At 44.0% G+C, this 24,186-nt stretch overlaps 1 protein-coding gene across 1 annotated transcript in view; it reads right to left on the minus strand.

Moving 5' to 3' along the window:
* Positions 1-15,987: 15,987 nt before the first annotated feature.
* The window catches only part of COLEC12 (collectin subfamily member 12), a 177,274-nt gene continuing 169,075 nt past the window's right edge, over positions 15,988-24,186 (minus strand). The window contains exons 9-10 of the mRNA XM_068993921.1: positions 18,458-18,603; positions 15,988-16,886 (exon numbers count right to left, since the gene is read on the minus strand). Of these exons, the coding sequence (XP_068850022.1) occupies positions 16,867-16,886; positions 18,458-18,603 (166 nt within the window). The 3' untranslated portion in view covers positions 15,988-16,866. The remainder of the gene's footprint in view (positions 16,887-18,457; positions 18,604-24,186) is intronic.

A 24,186-nucleotide genomic window follows, 5' to 3' on the forward strand; every position in this document is an offset into this window, starting at 1 on the left:
AAAATATTATGAGACAGGAAAGGGAATTTGTATTTACTGGGGATATGTTAAGTGTTAGACAAGTCTGTCACATGCATTATCTCAATTCCCAGCACAGTGACTGTGATGTGTTAGTTTTGTGCCCATTTCACAGAGGGGGAGGTAGGGACCAGCAAAGACTGAATAAACTGGTGGTTAAGTGGGGAGGCTGTGATGTGAATAGCATCAAGCCTGATTCTGCTATAAGATTTCCCAAATTTAAATGAATAAACCCCTTTTTAAAAAAGGATAACATTTCCTCAGATCCCTTGTGATGATTAAAATTATTTTATGTCTCTTAAGTGAACAAACATAAAACTAAATATAAACATCTCATGTATATGACGTTTATGTAACTACAGGACTAAAAGCAAATATATGAATTAAATAGCAGCAAAACTTCCAAATGACATTAATAAGAGACAACTGAGATCAGAGTAATAATAACTATAAATGTACTGAGAGCTTACATGTGCACCTTTGTAAGTTATTTACACCTTGTTTTATTTGATCCTCAAAGTTTTGTGTACTTTTACAGATGAAGACTCTGGCTCAGACCTACTGAAAGTTACTGTTACTCTAATCTCAGCACCAACCAGTCCATTCTGAAGGAGATCAGCCCTGGGATTTCTTTGGAAGGAATGATGCTAAAGCTGAAACTCCAGCACTTTGGCCACCTCATGTGAAGAGTTGACTCATTGGAAAAGACTCTGCTGCTGGGAGGGATTGGGGGCAGGAGGAGAAGGGGACGACAGAGCATGAGATGGCTGAATGGCATCACTGACTCGATGGATGTGAGTCTGAGTGAACTCCAGGAGTTGGTGATGGACAGGGAGGCCTGGCATGCTGCGATCCATGGGGTTGCAAAGAGTCGGACACGACTGAGCAACTGAACTGAACTGACTGAATCTCAGCAGTCACTCAGACACCCCTTGTTTCACTAATGTTTGCTTGCTACTAATCCTACAATGTTTTTGATGGGTTTTAAGACTTCCCCGGTGGCTCAGATGGTAAAGTGTCTGTCTACAATGTGGGAGACCTGGGTTCGATCCCTGGGTCAGGAAGATCCCCTGGAGAAGGAAATGGCAACCCACTCCAGTATTCATGCCTGGAAAATCCCATGGACCGAGGAGCCTGGTGGGCTATACAGTCCATGGGGTCGCAAAGAGTCAGACACGACTGAGCAACCTCACTTCACTTCACTTCAACCCTACAATGCACAGCAGAAGGCATTCCTGCAAAAATAGATAAAAGGTTTACCTGCTTCCAAGCAGATGGTTAGCCATTCATCAAAAATATCCATTTTTTTCTTTGGGCAGACAGCTGCATACACTATATTTCTTCCACCCTTGCAAGCAAGCACCTACAATGCAGTGAGGTTCTAACCAATGGTTAGTGAGAAGTCAAACTAGAGTTTTAAGAAGCAAGGGGTTTTAAGTGCCCTCTTCATACTTGTTTCCCTTTTAGTGTCTCAGTGCAGAAGAGGGCCCTAGGAAATGACACAGTCACATGTTTGCAGCCTGGGTTCCTAAATCGCCTTGTGGAAGAGAGCTGCCGAACAATATCTCCTTTATGCTAAATTATGGGAAAGAAAGAAACGTTTATGGTCCTTGAGCCATTATATATTTTTTGAGGGGCTGTTTATGATAGCAGCTAGTGTTATCCAAATTAATATAACTCTAACCATGATGGAATGCATGGAAGGGGTAGATAGTTGCAATCAAATATGTTGCCTAGTTGGATTCAAACCTTCAGGAGGGAGAGGATGGGGAAGAAACTAGAAAAATGGGCTCCTTTTTTTTAAAAAAATATTTTTAATTTATTTATTTGGCTGCACTGGGTCTTCATTGCAGCCCATGGAATTTTTAATTGCAGCATAAAAATGCTTAGTTGTGGCAGGTGGGATACAGTTCTCTGACCAGGGATTGAACCTGGGGCCCCTGCATTGGGAGCTCAGAGTGCCAGCCACTAGACCACCAGAGAAGTTCCCCACGGGGTCCTTTTATATCTTGTTTTTCTACTGAGGCTAGACCCTGCCCAGATCCTCCTGATCTCCCTATTGTGTTTCTCCCTGGGGAGTGTTTCCCGCCCCTCCTTTCTCCTCCATCATTTTCTTTGTTGTCAGAGCTTCCAGGCAATCTCCTCGGCTCAGCCATGAATGGCATCTGCTAGCAGTGTGCTGGCCCCTTTTTATATCTGGGTCATGCTTTGTGTGTCTTTGTGCATTAGCGTGATAAAGAGCTCTTCCTGACCCTTTGGCTCCTTTCCCAAATGATCCATCGGCAGTTTGTACAGGGAGAGATTGGTCTTCCAACAGTCCATAAATAATCTGACTTACTCATCAAAATAATTTCATAATACACAAGGCACTTTACCAGTTTCATTGAAAACAAGGTTTATTGTATTTGGGGAAGATGTTGTAAAATTCCAGGTTAACTGTACATCTGTTTCTTGAGACAATATGCCTTCCTATCAATCAGCACTTTCTAGAATGAAAGGCCTATGCCTCCACTAAATAGGAAAGCCAGCGGGTAGTTCCTGTAGGATTTGATCACCAACTTCCAACCTAAACTATGGGTTTGACAGAGTACAATCACCCATTTAGCAAACCTGTAAATGCTCTGAGACTGTTCTATCCACAGTGGGCACGAGTGAAGATTGGTTTTGAGGGTGCTGCTCTGATTCTGGGCAGCACAGGAAGGCCTGGCTTGGGTCAGTCCCAGCACAGTCCTGCTCCAGGCTCTGTCTGGAGGCCTCCCTAATGGGAGGCATGGGTGCTATCCAGTTCTCTCCCTCCTTCAGGGCACTGCCAACCTGCAACCTTGGCTTGGAAGGCTCAGTAACACAACTAAAAACAAATCGTAGGCAAATTTTTACCTGCAGATGCCAACTGTCCTGGATCAACCATTCTTATCCAATAAACAAGCCTGAATGTCAGAAGAAAATAAGCACTTCAGAAACTTTTGAAAATTTCTCTTTCTTTCTGTCTCTCTTTTAAACTCCCCAAACCTGAAACCAAAAAGAAGGCAATACTTCTTAAGTTGCTGTGGGTAGATTCAAGGGTCTACATTGATCATTTTTGCTATCAGGACTTCATTTTATATTTTAAAATACTATTGGAACTCTGAAAAAAAAGACTCTTTTGGCAGGTTTTCAGGAAATAAATGCTTACCGTGTGAGATCTGAGAAAAAAGGATGGAAAATTAGTCACTCAATACTTTGAAGCATCCAGTTAACTTCTAAGTCCCTGGAAAAATCAGCACAAGGCAGACCTCTTGCAGATTCTTAATTTTTTGATTCTCCTAGAAATGCCAGTCGCTCAGCTGCTGGAACACAATTTGTGAACCAGGATTGGCCCAAACCAAGTTGTGGTTCTTTTCATTTTTCTATAGCAGTGGCATTCAAACCAGTAATAACAGCCACAGCATCAAGTGTGCCCTCTAAAACTGGACAGAGTAGGAGTTGGCACACAGATATTTTTCTGACTTGCTCTGTAGAGGGTGTCATGTTCTAGCAGTCACTAGAGTAATAGTGACCACCCACTGGGTGAAGACTTTATGGGATAATCTATGTATTCTCTAGCCCAGCACGACTCCCTGGTTTGGCAGGACGGGGCACCAAGGAAAAGCACAGACGTTACCGCTAAAGAGCCTCATTCGTTTCACATCTCTGCCCTGAACCTACCACAGTGGGAAAGTTAACCAGCCACCTACTATCCATTACCAGAACAGTGGAGAGAAAGATCATACGATCTTGGTGCTGACTGGAGCTGGGCCATGTTGTAGCTCCACTCAGAGGGGCCTTATAAAGGCTCGTTTTATAAAGGAAAAGCAGCCTGAGATACAGGTTGATACGAATTCTTGGACAAGGGTGAATCTGCTTGGTCAGGCCCCAGAAGGAACCAAATTGGAAGGAGTAGGGTTGCTCCAGCATAGTGAAAGCCTGGAGGAGTTGACTGGAACCCAGAGGGCTTGGTAAGGAAATCTGGGGAAGAGGCATGAGTCTGAACTTATGGTTGTGGGCACAGAGTGTGTGTATCTTCGTATCTCACACTAATGTCCACTAGAGAACCCCCACCTGAGAGGTAGCTTTCAGCCACAAAGTACATAAGATGTCTCATCTTGTGGATGTAGATATACAGTGAACCCTGGGGAGACCAGACCATCCACTTGGTGGCCAAATGATTTCAATTTCAATCTGTCCTTCAGTTCCGTTGCTCAGTCATGTCCGACTCTTTGCGACCCCATGGACTGCAGCATGCCAGGCCTCCCTGTTTATTGCCAACTCCCGGAGTTTACTCAAATTCATGTCCATTGAGTCAGTGATGCCATCCAACCATCTCATCTTCTGTCATCCCTTCTCCTCCTGCCTTCAATCTTTCTCAACATCAGGGTATTTTTCAGTGAGTCAGTTCTTCGCATCAGGTGGCCAAAGTTTGGAGTTTCAGCTTCAACATCAGTCCTTCTAATGAATATTCAAGACTAATTTGCTTTAGGATGGACTGGTTTGATCTCCTTGCAGTCCAAGGGACTCTCAAGAGTCTTCTCTAACACCACAGTTCAAAAGCATCAATTCTTTGGTGCTCAGCTTTCTTTATAGTCCAGCTCTCACATCCGTACATGACTACTGAAAAACCATAGCTTTGACTAAATGGACCTTTGTTAGCAAAGTAATGTCTCTGCATTTTAATATGCTGTCTAGGTTGGTCATAACTTTTCTTCCAAGGAGCAAGCATCTTTTAATTTCTTGGCTTCAGTCACCATCTGCAGTGATTTTTGAGCCCCCCAAAATAAAGTCTGTCATTGTTTCCGCTGTTTCCCCATCTATTTGCCATGAAGCAGTGGGACCAGATGCCGTGATCTTCGTTTTCTGAATGTTGAGTTTTAAGCCAGCTTTTTCACTCTCCTCTTTCACTTTCATCAAGAGGCTCTTTAGTTCTTCTTCACTTTCTGTTATAAGGGTGGTGTTATTTGCATATCTGAGGTTATTAATATTTCTCCCAGCAATTTTGATTGCAACTTGTGCTTCATCCAACTCAGTGTTTCTCTTGATGTACTCTGCATATAAGTTAAATAAGCAGGGTGACAGTATACAGCCTGGATGTACTCCTTTCCCTATTTGGAACCAGTCTGTTGTTCCATGTCCAGTTCTAACAGTTGCTTCCTGACCTGCATACAGGTTTCTCAAGAGGCAGGTCAGGTGGTCTGGTATTCCTATCTCTTTCAGAATTTTCCAGTTTGTTGTGGTCCACACAGTCAAAGCTTTTGGTATAGTCAATAAAGCAGAAATAGATATTTTTCTGGAACTCTCTTGCTTTCTCAATGATCCAATGGATGTTGGCAATTTGATCTCTGGTTCCTCTGCCTTTTCTAAATCCAGCTTGAACATCTGGAAGTTCATGGTTCACATACTGTTGAGGCCTGGCTTGGAGAATTTTGAGCATTACTTTACTAGCATGTGAGATGAGTGCAATTGTGCGGTAGTTTGAGCATTCTTTAGCATTGCCTTTCTTTGGGATTGGAATGAAAACCAACCTTTCCCAGTCCTGTGGCCACTGCTGAGTTTTCCAAATTTGCTGGCATACTGAGTGCAGCACTTTCACAGCATCATCTTTCAGGATTTGAAATAGCTCAACTGGAATTCCATCACCTTCACTATCTTTGTTCATTGTGATCCTTCCTAAGGCCCACTTGACTTCGCATTCCAGGATGTCTGGCTCTAGGTGAGTGATCACACCATTGTGATTATCTGGGTCATGAAGATCTTTTTTTATAGTTCTGTGTATTCTTGTCATCTCTTCTTAATATCTTCTGCTTCTGTCAGGTCCATACCTTTTCTGTCCTTCATTGCGCCCGTCACAAGGACATCACTCTGTCCTTACCAGAATTGGTTCCTACCTTACCCACATGTCTCTATAAATACTATCAACCAAGGGCCTCCAGAACTCCTGATCTATTAAAAATGGCAGCTTGCACAACATTGTGGCAATGGGCACATGACCATGAGATCCACTAGTCTCCCCAGATATCCGATCAATCAGAAGTAGCTAGTCTAATGGGATGGTGGAAGGACTATTGAAGGCTCAGCTAGGGTTCTAGCCTTGGGCCAATAACCTGTAAGGTTACAGCGCTATCCTCCAGGGTGACATTATATGCACTAACTCAGAGGCTATAGTGCTGTTTCTGAAAACTGGAATTCACAGGGACAAGAACCAAAAAGTAGAAATTGGTGTGGATCCTCTCAGGATTGCTGCTTATCAAGCTTGCAACTGTAGACTCCACCACTTTAAAGGTTCTGGTTTCCACAAGGGGAACACCAGGCAGCAATTCAACTTGAAGCTGTGACTGCATGAGGTCATTTGAGGCTCCTCATGTCAGTGAAAGAACTGACAAAGAAAAGAATTATTCCCTTGGTGGACAAAATTGACCCTAATTACCAAGAGGAGTAGGATTGCTCTTACACAGTGGAAGTATGGAGGAGTTGACTGGAACCCAGAGAGCTTGCATGGGTGTCTCTTGGTTCTTTCTTGCCAGGGATAACAGTAAGTGGGCAGCTTCAACAGCTATGGCTTGATGAGGCCAAAGCAGCTAAGGACTCAGGGCTCAGGTTCTAGGTCAGTCCATCAGGCTGGTAGCCTCCAGTGGCTAAGGGTGAGTGACATCTAGAATGGTTGATGGGGGAGGTAGATGAGGCCTTTATCTTGGGATCTGCTTTCCAGGCAACTCAAGAAAGATTCCCAGGGCTTCCCTGGTGGTTCAGTGGTAAAGAATCTGCCTGCCAATTCAGGAGACACAGGTTCAATCTTCAGTCCAGGAAGATCCCAACTAAGTGAGTGTGCCACAACCATTGAACCTGTGCTCTAGAGACTGGGACCCACAACTGCTGAGCCCATGTGCTGCATGTCCTGAAGCCTGTGAGCCCTAGAGCCTGGGCTCCGCAACAATGAGAAGCCTGCACCCTTCAACTAGAGAGTAGCCCTCTGCTCACCATGCTAGAGAAAAGTGACAGTGACAAAGACCCAGCACAGCCGAAAATAAATAAGTAAAATTATATTTACAAATGAGTTATAGAAAAACGTAGAGAGGATCCATGAGTGTTTCAAAAGGAAAAAGATTCGCAGCTTCTAGTACAGGATCTAGAATGTAGTAAGTTGGCCACAGAGGTTGACCATATGAATCTTTGACGATTGTCTGAATGAATAACTGTGCCCTGAGCTCTGCAGTAAAGGAACTCAAGTTAATTCACATTTGAGAGTGCTGGGGTCTCTCAGGGAAGGTCTGTACATTAACATGTGGCTCACCCAGCCTCTGTGCAGCGTGGTTCACCCACTGTTCCTCCCCCAGAATCAGGGTCTTGTGGTGAAGACTCACACACAGCTTTGGAAGTGCACCAAACCCCCTCTGCGCCCGCCTCCCCAAGCCAGTGTGTCACCAGCAGGAACTCATTATTTACTCAGAGTCAGAGTGACAAGAGAGAAACACAATCCTTCAGGCTTAACCATTTTCTTTCCCCCCAAATAAAAAAGCCAAGTCACACATGGCTGCAATTTGGATGCTATGTCACTTTCGCACTTTATTGCTCCACACGTAAGCCAGCTGAATGTGTTTGAAAGGGACCAAATGAATTTAGTTTTTAAGTGATCCCATGTACTTTATCCCCAAAAATGACCCAAATAAACAACAAGCGTGATATAGCTCCATGAAAATTACTTTCCCTCCACCCCTTCCTTTCTCTCTCCTGGGATCAGTTGGTGGGACATAAATTCTCCAACAAATGGGCTGTCTTCTTGAGACATAATCTTAGGCCTGGAAGGACTTAGAGATGTTTTTGCCTAGTGCGTGCGTGCTACATGGCTTCAGTCGTGTCTAACTCTTTGCGACACTGTGGTCTGTAGCCCACCAGGCTCTTCTGACCATGGGATTCTCCAAGTTAGAGTACTGGAGTGGTTTGCCATGCCCTCCTCTGGAGGGTCTTCCTGACCCAGGGGATCAAACCCACATTTCTTATGTTTCCTGCATTGGCAGGCAGGTTGGTTACCACTAGAGCATTAACGCCTAGAAGCCCAACGCCCAAAGCAGAGGCTTTGCAGCTAGTGTCAGAAATCTTATTCGTCTTTCATTCTGTTCCCAGCTTCTTTACTTGCTCTTAGTTTTGACATTTTGACGGCCTGGCTCACTGATTCTCAACTCCTATATCTCTCACCCATTCTCGTTTGCTAGAATTTTGGTGGCATGTTTGAAGAGACTGAAATACTCAGAAGGACAGTAAACAAGTAAGCAATAAATGACCTTGAAGTCACAGCTAGGGTTTAGCACTTTCTCCAGGTGTTGTGAAAGCATCCACAGTTACTGCCTCACTCACCTGGCAGCTTTTCACACCCTGTTGTTGTAGTCGAAGAAGACCTCTTCATTGTCCTGGCCTTTTGTCCACATGATTAAACTAGCATAAAATTTGCTTTTGGCACTAGCCTGATAAAAATATGTGCTTTATCCTCTTATCCCCAGGTTCCTCCCCATAACTAAGATTCCCCCAAATAAATAAATAAAGTTATATTAAAAATGAGTTACAGAAAAATATATAGAGAATCCCGTATTAAGAAAAAAAGATTCCTAGTTCCTAATACCTAATACGAGATCTAGAACATAGTAAGGAAGCCATAGAGATTGACCATGTGAATCTTTGGTGAATGAATGAATGAATAATTGCCTGGGCAGTGAAAGTGAAAGTGAAGTCACTCAGTCGTGCCCAATTCTTTGCGATCCCATGGATAGTAGCCTGCCCCAAGCTCCTCCGTCCGTGGGATTTTCAAGGCAAGAGTACTGGAGTGGGTTGCCATTTCCTTCTCCAGAGAATCTTCCCAACCCAGGGATCGAACCCAGGTGTCTCACGTTGTATACAGACGTTTTACCATCTGAGCCACCTGTGCAGTAAAGGTGCTCAATTTAATTCACATTTGAGAAGTGTTGAGGACTCTCATGGAACATTTGTGGGTTAACGTGTAGCACGTGGCCTTTGGAGATCACATTCCTTTGGGTAAAGTCTCACCTTCCAGCCTTTCTACTAAGGCTTGTCTCCCTCCCTGTCCCTCCTTGTCTCTTACAGTAGTGGCTTTGGATTTTTATTATTGAGATTTGGTTATTCTGGTGCCAACCCTGAAAGGAGAGACTGGATCTTGTCTGCAGGCTGAGATCTGTGTCATGTGAATAACCAGAGACAGATGTCCAAGAGAGGGGCACTTCAGGGGGCTGGATGCCCAAAAGGTTCTCGACAGAGGGCTTTCAAGGTGATGTCAGGTGGCACCCTGGAGCAAGGCAAGCAGTCCAGGTGAGACTTCCCTGGCTGGCAAGCTCTGCTTGTCTAGCATCTGGATGCTCTCTGTGACTGTTTATCTTTTGTTGTGCTCTAGCCTTGACTAAAGCCTTCTTCAGAGCTTCTAACCTAGAGACGGAAAGGGAGGTAGGTGCTCGGGTGTGGGTGTTGACAGAGCAGTGTCCCCCTCCTGCTGTGATGACAGCAGGGACCCGGGAGACCCCAGGAGAATGTGACGCTTAGGGACACGTCAGGCTGTGTGGTCTGGGACATTATCCTTCAAGTACTTGGGGATTGGCTTATTTTCTTAAGGGAGGTGATATTTTCTTATATAATCTGTAACACTAAGTAGATTATTTCTCAAAAATAGCAATGGGGCTAGACCACTGTGTACTAATGGCTTCAGTCACGTCCAACTCTTTGTGACCCTATGGATTGTACCTCGCCAGGCTCCTCTGTCCATGGGATTCTCCAGGCAAGAATACTGGACTGGGTTGTCATTTCCTCCTCCAGGGGGATCTTTCTGACCCAGGGATCGAACCCATGTCTCTTATGTCTCCTGCGCTGGCAGGCGGGTTCTTTACCACTAGCACCATGCCTCGTCTGGGAAGCCCAGACCAGGCTAGACCAGAAAGGATGGGAATCTGGAGTTCATGCAAATGTTCAGAGAGATCAGCCTTGCCTGCTATTCAGAGGTGCCCAGCACCTTCCCGTGGGGGTCTGCCTGCCCCTGGCAGATCTGCTCCTGGGGAGGTTCATCCCCACCTGGTGTTGGGTAACTTGCTGGCTCCTGGTCTCACAAGGTGTGGTTGTTTCAGGGTGTGTGTCATTGAGCTAAATCACAGAGGGAGGAAAACTGTTTCCAAAGCGGGAGGGAAGCAGCAACCCCCGATGCCAGGGCCGGTTGACCCAGCTGCCAGTCCTCACTGCAGACTGTGGAAACACACAGTGCAGGCGATGGAAAACGAAAACAGGAAAAGGCGATTCTGGGCTCTGGGATTTCCAAATGCTGGAGCCGCAGAGTGGAAAAGTGAGCACAGGCGATCCTGGGCAGATGATTTGGTCATCCCCTCAGACGCGTGTGTGCCGTGGATCTGGCTGCTCCCAAGGTGTCATCAGGGGCGGATGGGGGAAGGTGGAGGACTTCAGTGGACTTTAAGGCAGTGCTTTTTCCACTGACAGAACTCTTTCAAATGGGTTCTGGGATTAAAAAGAAAGAAAAAATGGTAACAGCTTTCTCTTAGCTGATCTTCCATCTTCCTTTTTCTCTCGCATTCTACGCATCAGTGTATCTAGCTATGCATCTATGTTCCTCCCTCCCTTTTCCCTTATTTCTTTCCATCTATCTAGCCATCATGTAATCTTTTTAGTCCCTTTTTTCATCTGAGGAATGCCAAGGTTTGTATGAAGGTACTGATCATTATTCCTCATGCCTGTTGATCCAAGCCCCTTGGTATAGTTCACCAAGTGTACCAAGGTGGTAGGTGTGGGGTTGAAATATGTGACATTCGGATTATTTCTTTGCAGACTGTTGATTAGATGGCATCTTGTGGGCCTGAAATCCTGACTATTTTATGAAATGGACCCCAAACCGTATCTTTCGAGTAAAAACAGCTTGTTTTCATAAAGTATTGTCTGAATGGAGGCATGTGCTCAGTCGCTCAGTTGTGTCCGACTCTTTGTAACCCCATGGATTGTAGCCTGTCAGGCTCCTCTGTCTGTGGGAATTCTCCAGGCAAGAATACTGGAGTGGGTTGCCAGGCCCTCCTCCAGGGGATCTTCCCAATCCACGGATCAAACACAGATCTCCCACATTGCAGGCAGATTCTTTACCAGCTGAGCCACGAGGGAAGCCCAAGAATACAGGAGTGGGTAGCCTATCCCTTCTCCAGGGGGTCATCCTGACGCAGGAGTCGAACTGGGGTCTCCTGCATTGCAGGTGGATTCTTTACCAGCTGAGCTAGCAGGGAAGCCCCAGTGGAGGCATAGCAAATAGTTACTTAGAAGCAAATTATTATTACCATCAAAAGCAGGGTAGTGTGTGTCTGCAGCACATAGGCGTATGACCTCTGTATATGCTGAGTAAGCAAGAGAAAAACCACTCATTTTACTATCTATGAACATCATGGTGGATATTTTGGGGGGAATGGTGGCAGGATTATAGATTTATAATCTAATAAATCTATAAACGTGTTCTTTATAATAACATGTTAGCAAGTCCATTGGAGACTCTTTCTTGCTTTCTGTCTGTGTGAGCAGGATTTCCCACAGCATCAGGCTTCTGTGTGTGCCTTTTCCTCCCAAGTCCAATGCTGGTTCTGTCCAAGAGCAGAAGGCCTGGTGGGAAAGAAAGAGACAAGGGAAGAAAGCTGTTTGACACTTGTGTGAGTATGTCTTATAACAAGGAGGTAGACAGCAGGAGTCAAACCTGGGTCTGTTTGGCTCTTTTCATTTGACACTAATTTATATCAGAGAACTCTGTGAGAGGTCTAGTTACTCTGGCATCTAGGGTGGTTTCTCCAATTTTGGACCTCTTTGGACATCCATGGTATGGGAGCCAAGTGGACTTTTGCTTCTTTGCTCAGATAACAAAGCGATTGATCTAGTACTTTTGTTTATTTGGCTGTGCCAGGTCTTAACTGCGGTACACGGGACTTTAGTTGCATCACGTGAACTCTTAGTTGCAGCCTGTGGGATCTAGTTCCCCGACAAGGGATTGAACCCGGGCCCCCTGCATTGGGAGAGTGGAGTCTTAGCCACTGGACCACCGGGGAAGTCCCTGGTGCAGAACTTTCATGTAAAGAGCTCAAATCAGGATTCATCCATTATCTCCCTGCTTCTGTGAGAGAGACTTGGTGATTTGAATTATTTCTTGTGGCAAAGAACAGAATACAACATAGAAAGCCCAGACTCTCAGGAAGGTGACTATGGGAGCTAGGTGGCGGTGGGTTCAAATCCCAGTTCTTAGGAAACTATTTAACCTGTCTGATTTTCAGTTAGTTCCCTTGCACAGTGGTTGGAGACAGGACATGCCAAGTTCCTAGGAGTCGTGAGGTGTTATTACAGCTACTCTGCAGTTGTGCTGGTTTGTGTCAGGCCTGGCCAGGCTCCTCTGCTCTCAGGCACAGGAACTGGTTTTAACAATCTTATAATTCCTTGCAGCTTGCAGGCATGATTTAGTGGGTCATGGCAATAAGCGATGATTAAAGAAGACAGCAAACTCTGGCACCAGTGGTTGGAAGACTGGCCAAAGGACAATTCTCCATCCCTGGCCAAGAGGACTAAAGCAAGCTCCTTTGGTTAAGCCTATTTAATGACCTTCTGGATGAGTTGTTGGCGGGAGCTTCCTCATTGGCAGCTGACTCCTGCCCAAGTTGCACGGGTGATCCCTGTTTTACAAACTCAGGGCTCATAAGTCCTCGGAGGAAGGCTGGAGGCTGGGCCATCGCCCTGGCTGTGGCAGGAAGGACTGAACTGAGATAATTCATTCATAAACTCATTCATTGAAAAATGTGAAAACCAGGAGCTCTGCATCTGGAGATTTTAAGTTGGTTTAAGGCTTAAATCTTAAGCCTGCTTTTCCTTGGACTCTTGGCTACCTGTGTAACGTGGGCATGCTATTAATATTTATTTGACAAGGGTATCTAGGAAGAGAAGAAGGATGAATGAGTGGAGCAAAATCTCTACATCTGCTTTGTGATTTATAAAATAAGTGTGATGCTGTGCCATTAAAGGATGCTTTCCAGGAAAATGAAGTTACTGTATAGAAAAATCCCCTCTTAAAGAGATGGCCAGAGTTCACCTATACTTCTAAAACTGTTGAGCATAACAGAAAAGAGATATTTCCTTACACTGTAATTCAGAAAAGGTTTCGAAAGTTTTTCCCTGACTCAGGGCCATATGTCGGTATGTAGAATGAATCTCTTTTGCCAGTTGATTCTCTTCACTCAGTCTTCCATTCCTAATAGATATATTACACATATGTCCAATATAGTAGATGTATAATAACCGACTATCAACACAAATGCCTTCATTTCTCTTGATTGGCGTCTCCCATTCTTCAGTTCTCTTAAGATTTTGTGGCTGACTGGCTCCATTCACCCTTCTCTTCTTAATTCAGCGATGTTTGGGCCTCTTGGCCAATCTGTAGATGGTCTAACGCCATGAAAGGGTTTTTCTTTCATAGTACCTGGAGCACGTGTGGGTAGTACTTGACATGAAGGGAAGTCTCAGCTTCAGGATGCATTTGCTGGGAAAGGATTCAGGCTAGAAGCGATGCTTGAGCTGAATCTTAAAGAAGCAGAGAATGGAAATCCAGGTAAGAGTTTGGATTTCTAAGAAGGAGCACAGTAAAAAGTAAGAAGGAGCACAGAGGAACTTTGCAGGTGGCTTGTAAGGCTGTTCCAGCTCAAGGCAAGGGAGCAGGAGGGTACAGCAGAGGGGAGGCTGGAGGTACAGCTGAGGACCTGGTCCCGAGGGCCCCTGCATGTATGTCCTGCAGGCAACTCAGAAGATTTTAAGTTGGGGATAAGGGTTAGGATGGACATAGATTTAGGGAACATAAGAATGACGAGCCTGATCAGATTTGCATGACTGGGATGTGGGCAATGAGCAAGTCTTCAAATTCGCCTCAGCGTCCTCATTCCTAAAGTAGAGGGAAAGGTTTTGCACCAAGATTAGAAGAGATAATGTATGTGAAAGTGCTAAATATATTTAATTTTTGCTATTATTATTAGACTTATTATTGAGCCATGAATGAGTTAACATACTTTTTCAAGAAGAGATCAATCGGTTTTGAGGCAAAATACACTTGCTTTAGCATTGTTACCTGATTTATGGCAGGATGTATGACTGACGTACCTTTCTACTTCCTTCAGCATCTGGTTTTTTTTTTAAATGAGAGCAGGTTGTACTATTTGTTGTCTGCTTTAAACTCTTAAGTGCTAAACTCGGATGGATATCGGAAGAATTGATCAAAGGTGAACATTGATTGCAGAAGAGGAAAAGAAAGGATTTTGTTCTTTCTGGTTGTGCATTCTTCAAGAGACATTTAAAAAGAAAAACAGGGACTTCTCTGGAGTTCCAGTGGTTAAGACTAGCTGCCATTGCAGGGAGCGGGGGTTCGATCCCTAGTTGGGGAAGTAAGATCCCACATGCTGAGGGATGGGGACAAAAATAAAAACTTTCCATCTTCTCATTGCAACTCATAACTTCTCATAGCCTGAAAACCTCATGACATTTTACCAAAACTCTCCTCCCAGAAGAGCATCAGTGGTGAGTAGGTGAATAGAAACCTGGTATATAAATAGCTAAATATATAGAGCAGTACATGAGGCATCTGGTAATGTGTGATTTTCATCTGATTTTACTCTGTTATTAAGAAGGACCTTGCTTCTGAAAGAAGGAACATTTTAAAAATTTTTGAACATTTAAAAAATTTTACTTATCTATGTAACACCATGGCTGGCATGTGGGATCTTAGTTCCCTGACCAGGGATCAAACCCTTCCCCACCTGCACTGAAAGTGCAGAGTCTTAACCACTGGACCACCAAGTCCCCTAGAACATTTTCAAAGCTCAAGTCTGAATCCTGCCTCACTCCTTGGTGATGATATGACCCAGGAAATGATGTCACCTCCCTGAGTGCCTCCCTCTATAAAATGGGGAGAGTAAGTAGGAAGCCCCACTTCTTAGGGCTGTTGGGAGGATGACATGAGAACATCTGATTGAAGCCTGAGAGATGATAAACCCTGGGTAAGGTATAAGGGCCAGGAGAGGAACACCTTCAGCTGTGGGAATCAGCAACATTCTCTTCTGATGATGGCATCAGACGCTTAAGTTCAAGTTGCATCTGAACATGATCTTAACTGACACCTAAGAAACCAGAAGAGGATGAAAATGAGGACAGAGTTTAGTCTATAGACGGTCTTGAGCCTGAAGAGGTACCAGGGTCCAGGGCCCAGATGACGGCAGGTCCTGCCAGTCTGACCAGACCCCATGGACAGGATAGCAGGGCATCCAGGTGCTGAGGAGATGGCCACTCCTGGGCTGCAGAGACAGCATAAACGGTGACCAGGGCGAGACAACACAGTCCACACGGCTGCAGGCGTGAAAGTCAAACTCTGTCTTTATTCTTTTACCATTGTACGTGGGGTAGGTAGCAGCATGGCTGGGGAGGTCCTGGGAAGGGAATCTGGTGGGTGGAAATCTTACCTTTGAGCATCAGTTACATTTAGGCCTGATTTCAGCACATTGCATGTTAGACTTCTCCATGGCAAGTTAAAGAGTAGAAGGCAGATGGGCTCTGACAAAAGGTTCTTTGCAAGAGTTCAACACAGTGGCCAAGGTTGTGTTCTTGCATTTCATCATGCATGTGCGTTGGAATTCTGTGTTTTTGAAATCTAACTTCAGAAAACATAAGATTTCCAGGTAGCATAGAGCTGTCCCCATCTTAGCATCTCTACCTCTGGCTGATATGATGTCATACTTTCATGACATTTAATATCTGCCCTGGTATGGGCCTGAAACCAAGTGTATTCATGTTTCAGCCACAAAACAGGACCTTCTATTAAAAGCCAGATACAAGTCCACCCTTCCCAACAGATGCCTCTCCACCACCCCCGACTCCGCCAAAATGAAGTAAAAGCACATCCTGAGTTGACCATTTCTCTGACCCTGGCAGACACACAGCAAGGGTGTTGGCTGGTGATGGGCTGGAGGCATAGCCCACTTGACTGAGCCACATACATGTTCAGGCTTGACCTCCACTGGCAAAATCTGCAGGGCCATTTCTAGACATTTCAAGTGATTGACTCCTCTGAGAAAATGATACATTAAAATATACATACACACATATATTTAATTATTTTTTTCAACCACAACTGAAAAAATTTCTTTGCCACTGTGTAGAATTAAATCTGACAAGAAACCCTATGAGTTTTTATTAGTACCATTATTGTTTTCTTTGGCTTCATGTACTATATCGGTAAAATGACAAAAATAAAAAGAAAAAAATTGTAAAAAGGCAAACATTTTGTACAAAAATACAAAGTTTTAAAAGCTCTTTAAGTATATTTCATATTGTTACTAAGAGTTGGCCTATATATCTGTATGTCTGCATATTTTTCCTACATTTGGGATTTTATCAATAGAAATGTAAGGTACCGTTTACACGGTGTATGTTTTCAGTTCTTCCTAAAGCTCAACAACCAATGATAATCTTTTTTTTGACTGGAGCATTCCATACTCTGGAAGATATGATTTGCATAACTGTATGGTTATTGGCTGAGAAAAATCTATGTGATTCAGTCCATTTGCTTACTGACAATCCATGTATCACACTAGGGGAACACTTTTGTTCCAAACTTTGTCCTTGAGCAAGGCAGATGGTAGAGAATACGGGCTTTCAATGTTTTCAGTAATTGGTCTTCAGTGCGTTCCCCCTCAATCTAATGAGAAGGTGATGCAATCAGAAAGAAGTATCTTTTGCTTTCGAGAACTGTCTGTCGACAGTTTGCTCCTATTATGATATCATGGTCCATTATAATGTAATTGCTGATTCTAAAAGAGAGGAAAAAGAATGGGTGTTAGTTCTTCTTAAAGAACAATGTTAATGGACAATTCAGAAAAAGGAGTGTGTGTTTTTAAAGAAAACATTCCAAATACATCATTCAATAATTATTTTTTCAAATAAATGCCTCGAAGTTCTTATTCAGATTCAATAAAAGGTAAAATTCACTTCAAAGGAGCCTATTCTGGGGCATCCTAGTCTCAATTCAAATCCCAAATGTAGTAGTGCTATTGTGCTCAATTGTGTCTGACTCTTTGCGACCCCATGGACTGCAGCCCGCCAGACTCCTTTGTCCATGGGATTCTCCAGGCAAGAATACTGGAGTGGGTTGCTATTTCCTACTCCAGGGGATCTTCCTGACCCAGGGATCAAACCAGTGTCTCCTGTGTCTCCTGCATTGCAGGCAGATTCTTTACCCACTGAGCCATCGGGGAAGCCCCTTGATGTAATTACACTTGTTTATTTTTTCCTTTGTTTTCAGATCCAAAAAATCATTACCAAGATCACTGTCAAAGAGATTATTGCCTATGCTTTCTTCTGGAAATTTAATGGTTTCAAATCTTACATTTGAGTCATTTATCCATTTTGAGCTTATTTTGTGTAAGGTTAAGAGAATGGTCTGGTTTCACTCTCTTGCATGTAGCTGTCCAGTTTTTGCAGCAGCGTTTATCAAGGAGATTGTCTTTTCCTATTGTATATTCTTGGCTCCTTTGTCATAAATTGATTGACCATATGTGCATGGGTTTATTTCTGTGCTCTCTATTATCTTTCACTGATAGAGATATGTGTTATTTTTATGTCACTACCACACTGTTCTGATTACTATAGCTCTGCAATATATTTTGAAATCAGGGAGTATATGTCCAGCTTTGTTCTTCTTTCTCAAGATTACTTTGGCTATTTAGGGTCTTTTGTGGTTCCATACAAGTTTTAGGATTGTTTTCTCTATTTCTGTGGAAAATGACACTGGAGTTCTTATAGAAATTCCACTGAATCTGTAGATTTCTTTGGGTAGAATGGACATTTTAACAATACTCTTCCAATCTGTGAGCACAGAATATGTTTCCATTTATTTGGGCCTTCTTCAATACCTTTCATGAATGTCTTATAGTTTCCAGTGTATAGGTCTTTCACCTCCTTGGTTAAATTTATTCCTAGGTATTTTATCTTTTTGATGCAATTGCAAGTGGTATTGTTTTCCCAATTTCTCTGATAGTTTGTTATATGAAAAGACATATGACATTGGTGCCATATGATAAAGAACAACTGCCTGACAATATTATAAGGTAATGACCTAGGCCCACCCATTAGTCTAAAATTTACTGAGTACTTCCTCTACATTAGGCACATATATTAACTTACTTAAGACCTCACAAAAACCCCATTAAGAGGATTACTATTATTATTTCCCTGAGGTTAATAGCTTGCCGAGATACTAAGTGGCAGAATCAGGACTGGAATCCAGTTGCAGAACCTACTTTCAGAGCCCTTATACTCACCTCTTGCCCTTTAATAAGATATAAGCTCTGCAATGCTCTCTTAAATCCCTTCCACCGCTTACCTCTCTCCCTGTCTTTCTCGCAGATGAAGTGATTCATGTCTTCACACTGGAAATCATTCCACTGCCCCAAATTAATCAGTCCAGCACAATCTTCTCCAGGCCCGTGGCCATGACCCCAGTTATCTGGCTGTCCAGCTTTCCAATTTCTTTTAAGAAAACAGAAAGCGAGTGTTATTTGCAAAGTCACGCAGACGTTTGCTCGACCCAAGAGCAGCAGAGAAATGTAAAAAACAAAACCAAGGCCTGTCACGCGTCCCAGAATGAAAACGCGCTGTTTAAAAACCTGCACACGCTCTGATTCTGAATAAGCAGCAGCTGTTTCACAGAGGAGCGTGTGACACAGCCTCTCTCTGCAGGCTTGTTATCTTGGCCACAGTAGAGTCAGCTCACGGAGCTGCTTCATCACATTGCTGAGGAAGTAAATCTGTCTTCAACACAGCTCGATGAATGGCAGCTTTCTAATGTGTACTGGAATGGTGACTTCTGGGCTTGAGTGTGAATATATACATTCTGAGGATGATATACCTTCACACAAACATGCACACACTTATGAGAACTCAGAGGAAATCTTTGTACATTCTGAAATCTTGTCTCTAACAAGTCAGAGTCAGGCAGAGAGAGAGACACCCCTCCCCTTTTTTTAAAAAACTTTAAACCTTTCATTTTGTATTGGGATATAGCCGATTAACAATGTTGTGGTGGTTTCAGGTAAACAGCAAAGGGACTCAGCCATACATACTCTTGTATCCACAGACTTACCAAATGAACTTTATGGCTGCTGAGGGGGAAGGGGATTTAGGGACTTTGGAAAGGTCATATACACACTACTATATTTAAAATGGAGAGAACGTTGATATACACTTAGAAGACCCTATGAACACTTGGTTATGGTTTTCTGGCTAAGCTGCAGATAGCTAATTGCTTCAGAAAGAAATAGTAATTTAATCTTACTGAAAATGACTCATACATTTCACTGCCTTTTTTGGGAGAGAGATTCTTCAAAACAAGTTGTCTTTAAGATGAGCTCAACTTGGGGCTTGTTAACTTGTCTGCTGATGCTCCCAGCACCCCCTCGTCAGGGTTCACTGTTCCTGCCTCTCTTTCTAAGCGATCAACTAGATGTGCTTCCACGAGTCAAAACTCGAAAGGCTACATTTTCTTTAAGAGCCAAGTCCTTGAACAGAAGCCTGTGGTCACCTCCTGAGAGGACAAGTTTGCCTCGTGCGGAGGGTCTGAAGAGAACATCTGCAGCAGGAGGTGCTTCCCGTAAACGATGACTCATTTCCCAAGCAGCAGCATCTGACTCCGTAATCGCTCACTCTGGTCCACACTCCCTGTTTCTATCAGAGTGGCAGTGGCTTTGGCCACTAGAGAGAAATCTTCCACTGTACAGACTCTGAAGGCCAAAGAAAGTTCTACAGTAAAGAAGCACGTCTCACTACTAAGATTTTCCTATTTTGAAGCCAGGTTCTTACCAGGGTCACCCAAGGATAAAGACCAAATTGCCCTCCATCTTATGACGACAAGACCAGCAAAAATCAGGGCAGTGGGAAAAGAGGAGTCAAAATTTACAGTCAAAGGATGGGAAAATGAGGTCGAATTGACTCCCCTGCACCAACTGTATATTTAGGGATTTTTTTTTTTTTTTAAGAAAATGAAAAGTGAGGGACTTCTTTGGTGATCCAGTGGCTAAGAATCTGCCTTGCAATGCAGAGGATGTGGGTTCGATCCCTAGTTAGGGAACAAAGATCCCACATGCTGCAGAGCAACTAAGTCTGCGTGCCACAACTACTGAGCCCGCACGCCACGGCTGGAGACTCCATGCACCACAACTAGAGAGTCTGTGTGTGAACCACACCGAAAGATCCCACATGACACAACTAAGACCTGCCACAGCCGAATAAATGACTCAACAAATGGTTTTTTTAAATGACCTCACTTAGATAAATCTAGAGATGAAGAGATATTTTAGAGGAAACCATCAAGCAATGAGTATAAATGGGATGGTACTTAGGTGGAAGAGTCAGAAATAGTCATTCATTTGCTCATTCATTCCACAGAGTGTCTACTGCAGGCAAGGGCTACAGCTAGCTGATGGCAACACGAGTGCTGTAGAGAACAGACTGCCAGTCCTCGTAGAACTTGCATCCTAGGCAAGAAACAAAGCAGTTACAGACCTCAGACTGTGATGCCAAGAAAAGGTGACGTTGGAAGGAAACTTTTATGTAAGCTTTTTTGGTGTGTTTCTCTCTTACCTTGACAGACCTTCCTAGAAATGGCCACGGTGCCCAGGCAGTTTGGTGGCGTGGATGTACACTTGCTTCATTTCTACAGTTATATGAGGGGGTTCCCTTCCTATTTTGCTTACCAGATTTGAGACTGTTATTCTGGATGCATTAATGATGGGACATTTGATATTTTTTATCTCACAGTTAATTGGAAAGTTGCATAAATAGGAATTCTGATAGACGATCTGTTTAGTATTTTCCCCTTGCATTTCCTTGCCCTTTTCAGTAGGTAAAAGGGGCTTACAGGGAGTTCTCTGGCAATTCAGTGATTAAGACCCTGTTTTCATTGCTATGAGCATGGGTTTGACCCCTGGTTGGGGAACTAAGATCCCACAACTGGCGTGGCATGGCCAAAAAAAAAAAAAAGGGGATGGACAGATGAGACGAAAGAGAACAAATTGATAATGGAAGGAGATCATTTTTATCACCGTTCTCCATTTGTTTTATCCAGGTCATGGAAATTCTTCAATGTGGTGTTTGAAGTAATCCTTCAGGACTAAGGGTAGGATGTGGCTGTGAGTGGAGTGACCCAGGTGAGACCAGCAAGGGTGGGAGATGGAGTAGCTTGAAGCCAGGCTGCAGGGGTAGTTTGTCTTGTATATGGTCAGAGAAACAGAATGTATATGTTCTGGAGAAGAATTCCAGCTTAAATAGTGCCTAAACCTCACTCCACAGATAGATTCTGGAAAGAGAAATGGCTGAAGCCTGGGTGCCGAATTCTTGAATCCCATATTTTAACACACGAGTTGCAGAAGTGGTTGGATAGCAACACGCGTTATGTACTTGGACAGTGTATTCTGAGTACACGGGGGACTACCAAAGCACCTAGACTCACTCTTCCAGGAGCTGGAATCATGAAGCATCTCAGCTGGTGGGTGTGAAGCACCCCCTCCCCATCCCCACCCTCCCTGTTCTGGGTTTATCCTCACGGAGTAGAACACAAACTTTCAAGCTTGGCAATCAGCCCCTCCCAACCACACAACTTAGTACTTTCTCATCAACCGCAAGATTGATGGAGGCTTCATGGCTGAGAAAATTCTTCTGGTAAGAGCCTGGCCTCAAGACAGGAAAATCTTAGTAGCAAGAAGCATTTCTTTGCGATTGAATTTTCTCCCACTATAGAGGTTTCTCTCTAGTGGCCAAAGCCAGAGTCGCATGAAGAGTGATTATGGCATAAGATGAAGCCAAAGTTTCTCTTCCAGTGCTTTTTAATTTTTGGAGACTTTTTTGATGACCCAGCATTTGTTTGATGATCTTGGTGAATGTACCATATGCACCTGAAAAGAATGTGTTGTTGGGTGAAAGGTTCCATAAATATCAGTGAAATCAAGTTAGTTGATTGGTTGGTTGGTTTAGTCCCTAAGTCATGTCCGACTCTTGCAACCCCATAGACTGTAGCCTGACAGGCTCCTTTGGTCCACAGGATTTCTCAGGCAAGAAATGGAGTGGGTTGCCATTTCCTTTGCCAGGGGATCTTCCCGACCCGGGGATCGAACCCAAGGATCAAACCCGGGTCCCCTGATTATAGGTGGTCTCCAGTATTGCAGGCAATTCTGTACCAACTGAGCCACCGGGGAAGTTTAGTTGATAGTGTCTGCTATGTTCCTCTTGGTTTTTCTGTCTACTTGGTTCTATTAATTACTGAGAAGAGAGCATTGAAAGCTCATTTGAAGCCCTTCTCTTCACCATATGCACATTTAGGGTCAAGGTGTCTGTCTTCTTAATTGTGACAGGGTCCTGCAAATCAGACTATTTTTACATGAGTGGAACAGTATCTCTCACTCAGACTGTGCCCAAAACTCTAGAAAAGATTTTCCAGGCTGGCACAGGGGCTGGGCCATGGTGGATACTCCAGGATAATTCACTGAATGTTATCATGAGACCGTGGGCCATCAGATCCCAGTGTCCAGCCAGGGGACTGGTATCAGCTGGTCAAGAATGAAGTTTCACAGGTCTGTTGTGAAAAGAGAAAAATGAGGACAACTCTTGTGTGTATGTATGGGTGGTGGCCAACTGTCTTTTTTGATTTTGTTTTTGTTGTTTTGTGCTGAGATTTGTTGATAGGCGATTTTTGTCTTTTTGGCTGCATTCTGGCATGTGGGAGCTTAGCTCCTCAACCAGGGATTAAATCCATGCCCCCTGTACTAGAAGTCTTGACCACTGAACCGCTGGGCAAGTCCCAATGGGTGATTTTTAAAACCCATGTCCTTAGTTGGCAAATAAAATCTCGGCAACACGTGTCAGCTCTCCAGTCTTTCTCTTGGAAGTACTTTGGTGGGTGGACCCAAAGCACTTGGAAACCTGTTCCTAGGTACCATCCTGAGACACAGCGAGTCAGATTGTATGTTTTGCTGGAAATAAACCTTTGTTCAAGTCCACATGTACCTTAAACTTTCAGCATCCAATCCATGTCACTGTTGCTTTTTGTCTGGTTACTCCAGCACCATCTTCCTCAACTAGCTCTCAGTATAAAAATTCAAGTAGGGGCAAGAGACAGAGGAGAGAGCCTTTCATCCCTTTTCTATTTCCTCCTTAATAGTACCCCCAACAGCCTGAAACAATTTCAGAAGGGGAGAAAAGGCAAGAGCAAAGTAGGGAGACTGATTTCTTCTGTAACCTGGGTGAGGCATGGGGAGGGGCCAGGTCCAGAAACCACTGTGTACGGCAGGGGAAAGGGAAGTGATGGACCGGGCATGGAGGCCACAGAAGCAAAGAGAAGGAGGGTGCAGGTGAGTCTGAGTACATGGGGAGGTACCTGTGTTGGGTACCCTGTGCTGGGAAATCCCATGGACAGAGAAGCCTGGCAAGCTACAGTCTATAGGGTCACAACTTAGCAACTGATCAACATGAAAATGATGATGGGGACGACAACAGGAGTTGTTGTTCAGTCCCAGCTGTGTCCGACTCTTTGTGACCCCATGGACTGCAGCATGCCAGGCCTCCCTGTCCTTCACTATCTCCTGGTTTGCCCAAATTCATGTCCATTGCATTGGTGATGCCACCCAGCCATCTCATCCTCTGACGCCCTCTTCTCCTTCTGCCCTCAATCTTTCCCAGTATCAGGGATTTTTCCAGTGTGTTGACTGTTTGCATCAGATGACCAAAATACTGGAGCTTCAGCTTCAGCATCAGTCCTTCCAATGAGAATTCAGGGCTTATTTCCTTTAGGATTGACTGGTTCGATTGCCTTGCTGTCCAAGAGACTTTCAGGAGTTTTCTCCAGCACCACAGTTCCAAGGCATCAATTCTTCGGCATTCTGCCTTAGACAAGTAATAGGAGTAATAATACAAATACTAGCAGATAGCATTTCTTGAGCACTTCCCGTGGGCTCACTGTCATTGGTGCTTGATATGTATCATCTCATATAATGTTTACAATACCGATGTCGGTGCCTCTGTAATCTTCACTTCTAGATGAGGGCATGGAGGTTCACATGGCTG

Source organism: Capricornis sumatraensis, chromosome 21, assembly GCF_032405125.1.
Source record: "Capricornis sumatraensis isolate serow.1 chromosome 21, serow.2, whole genome shotgun sequence".
Taxonomy (NCBI): domain Eukaryota; kingdom Metazoa; phylum Chordata; class Mammalia; order Artiodactyla; family Bovidae; genus Capricornis; species Capricornis sumatraensis.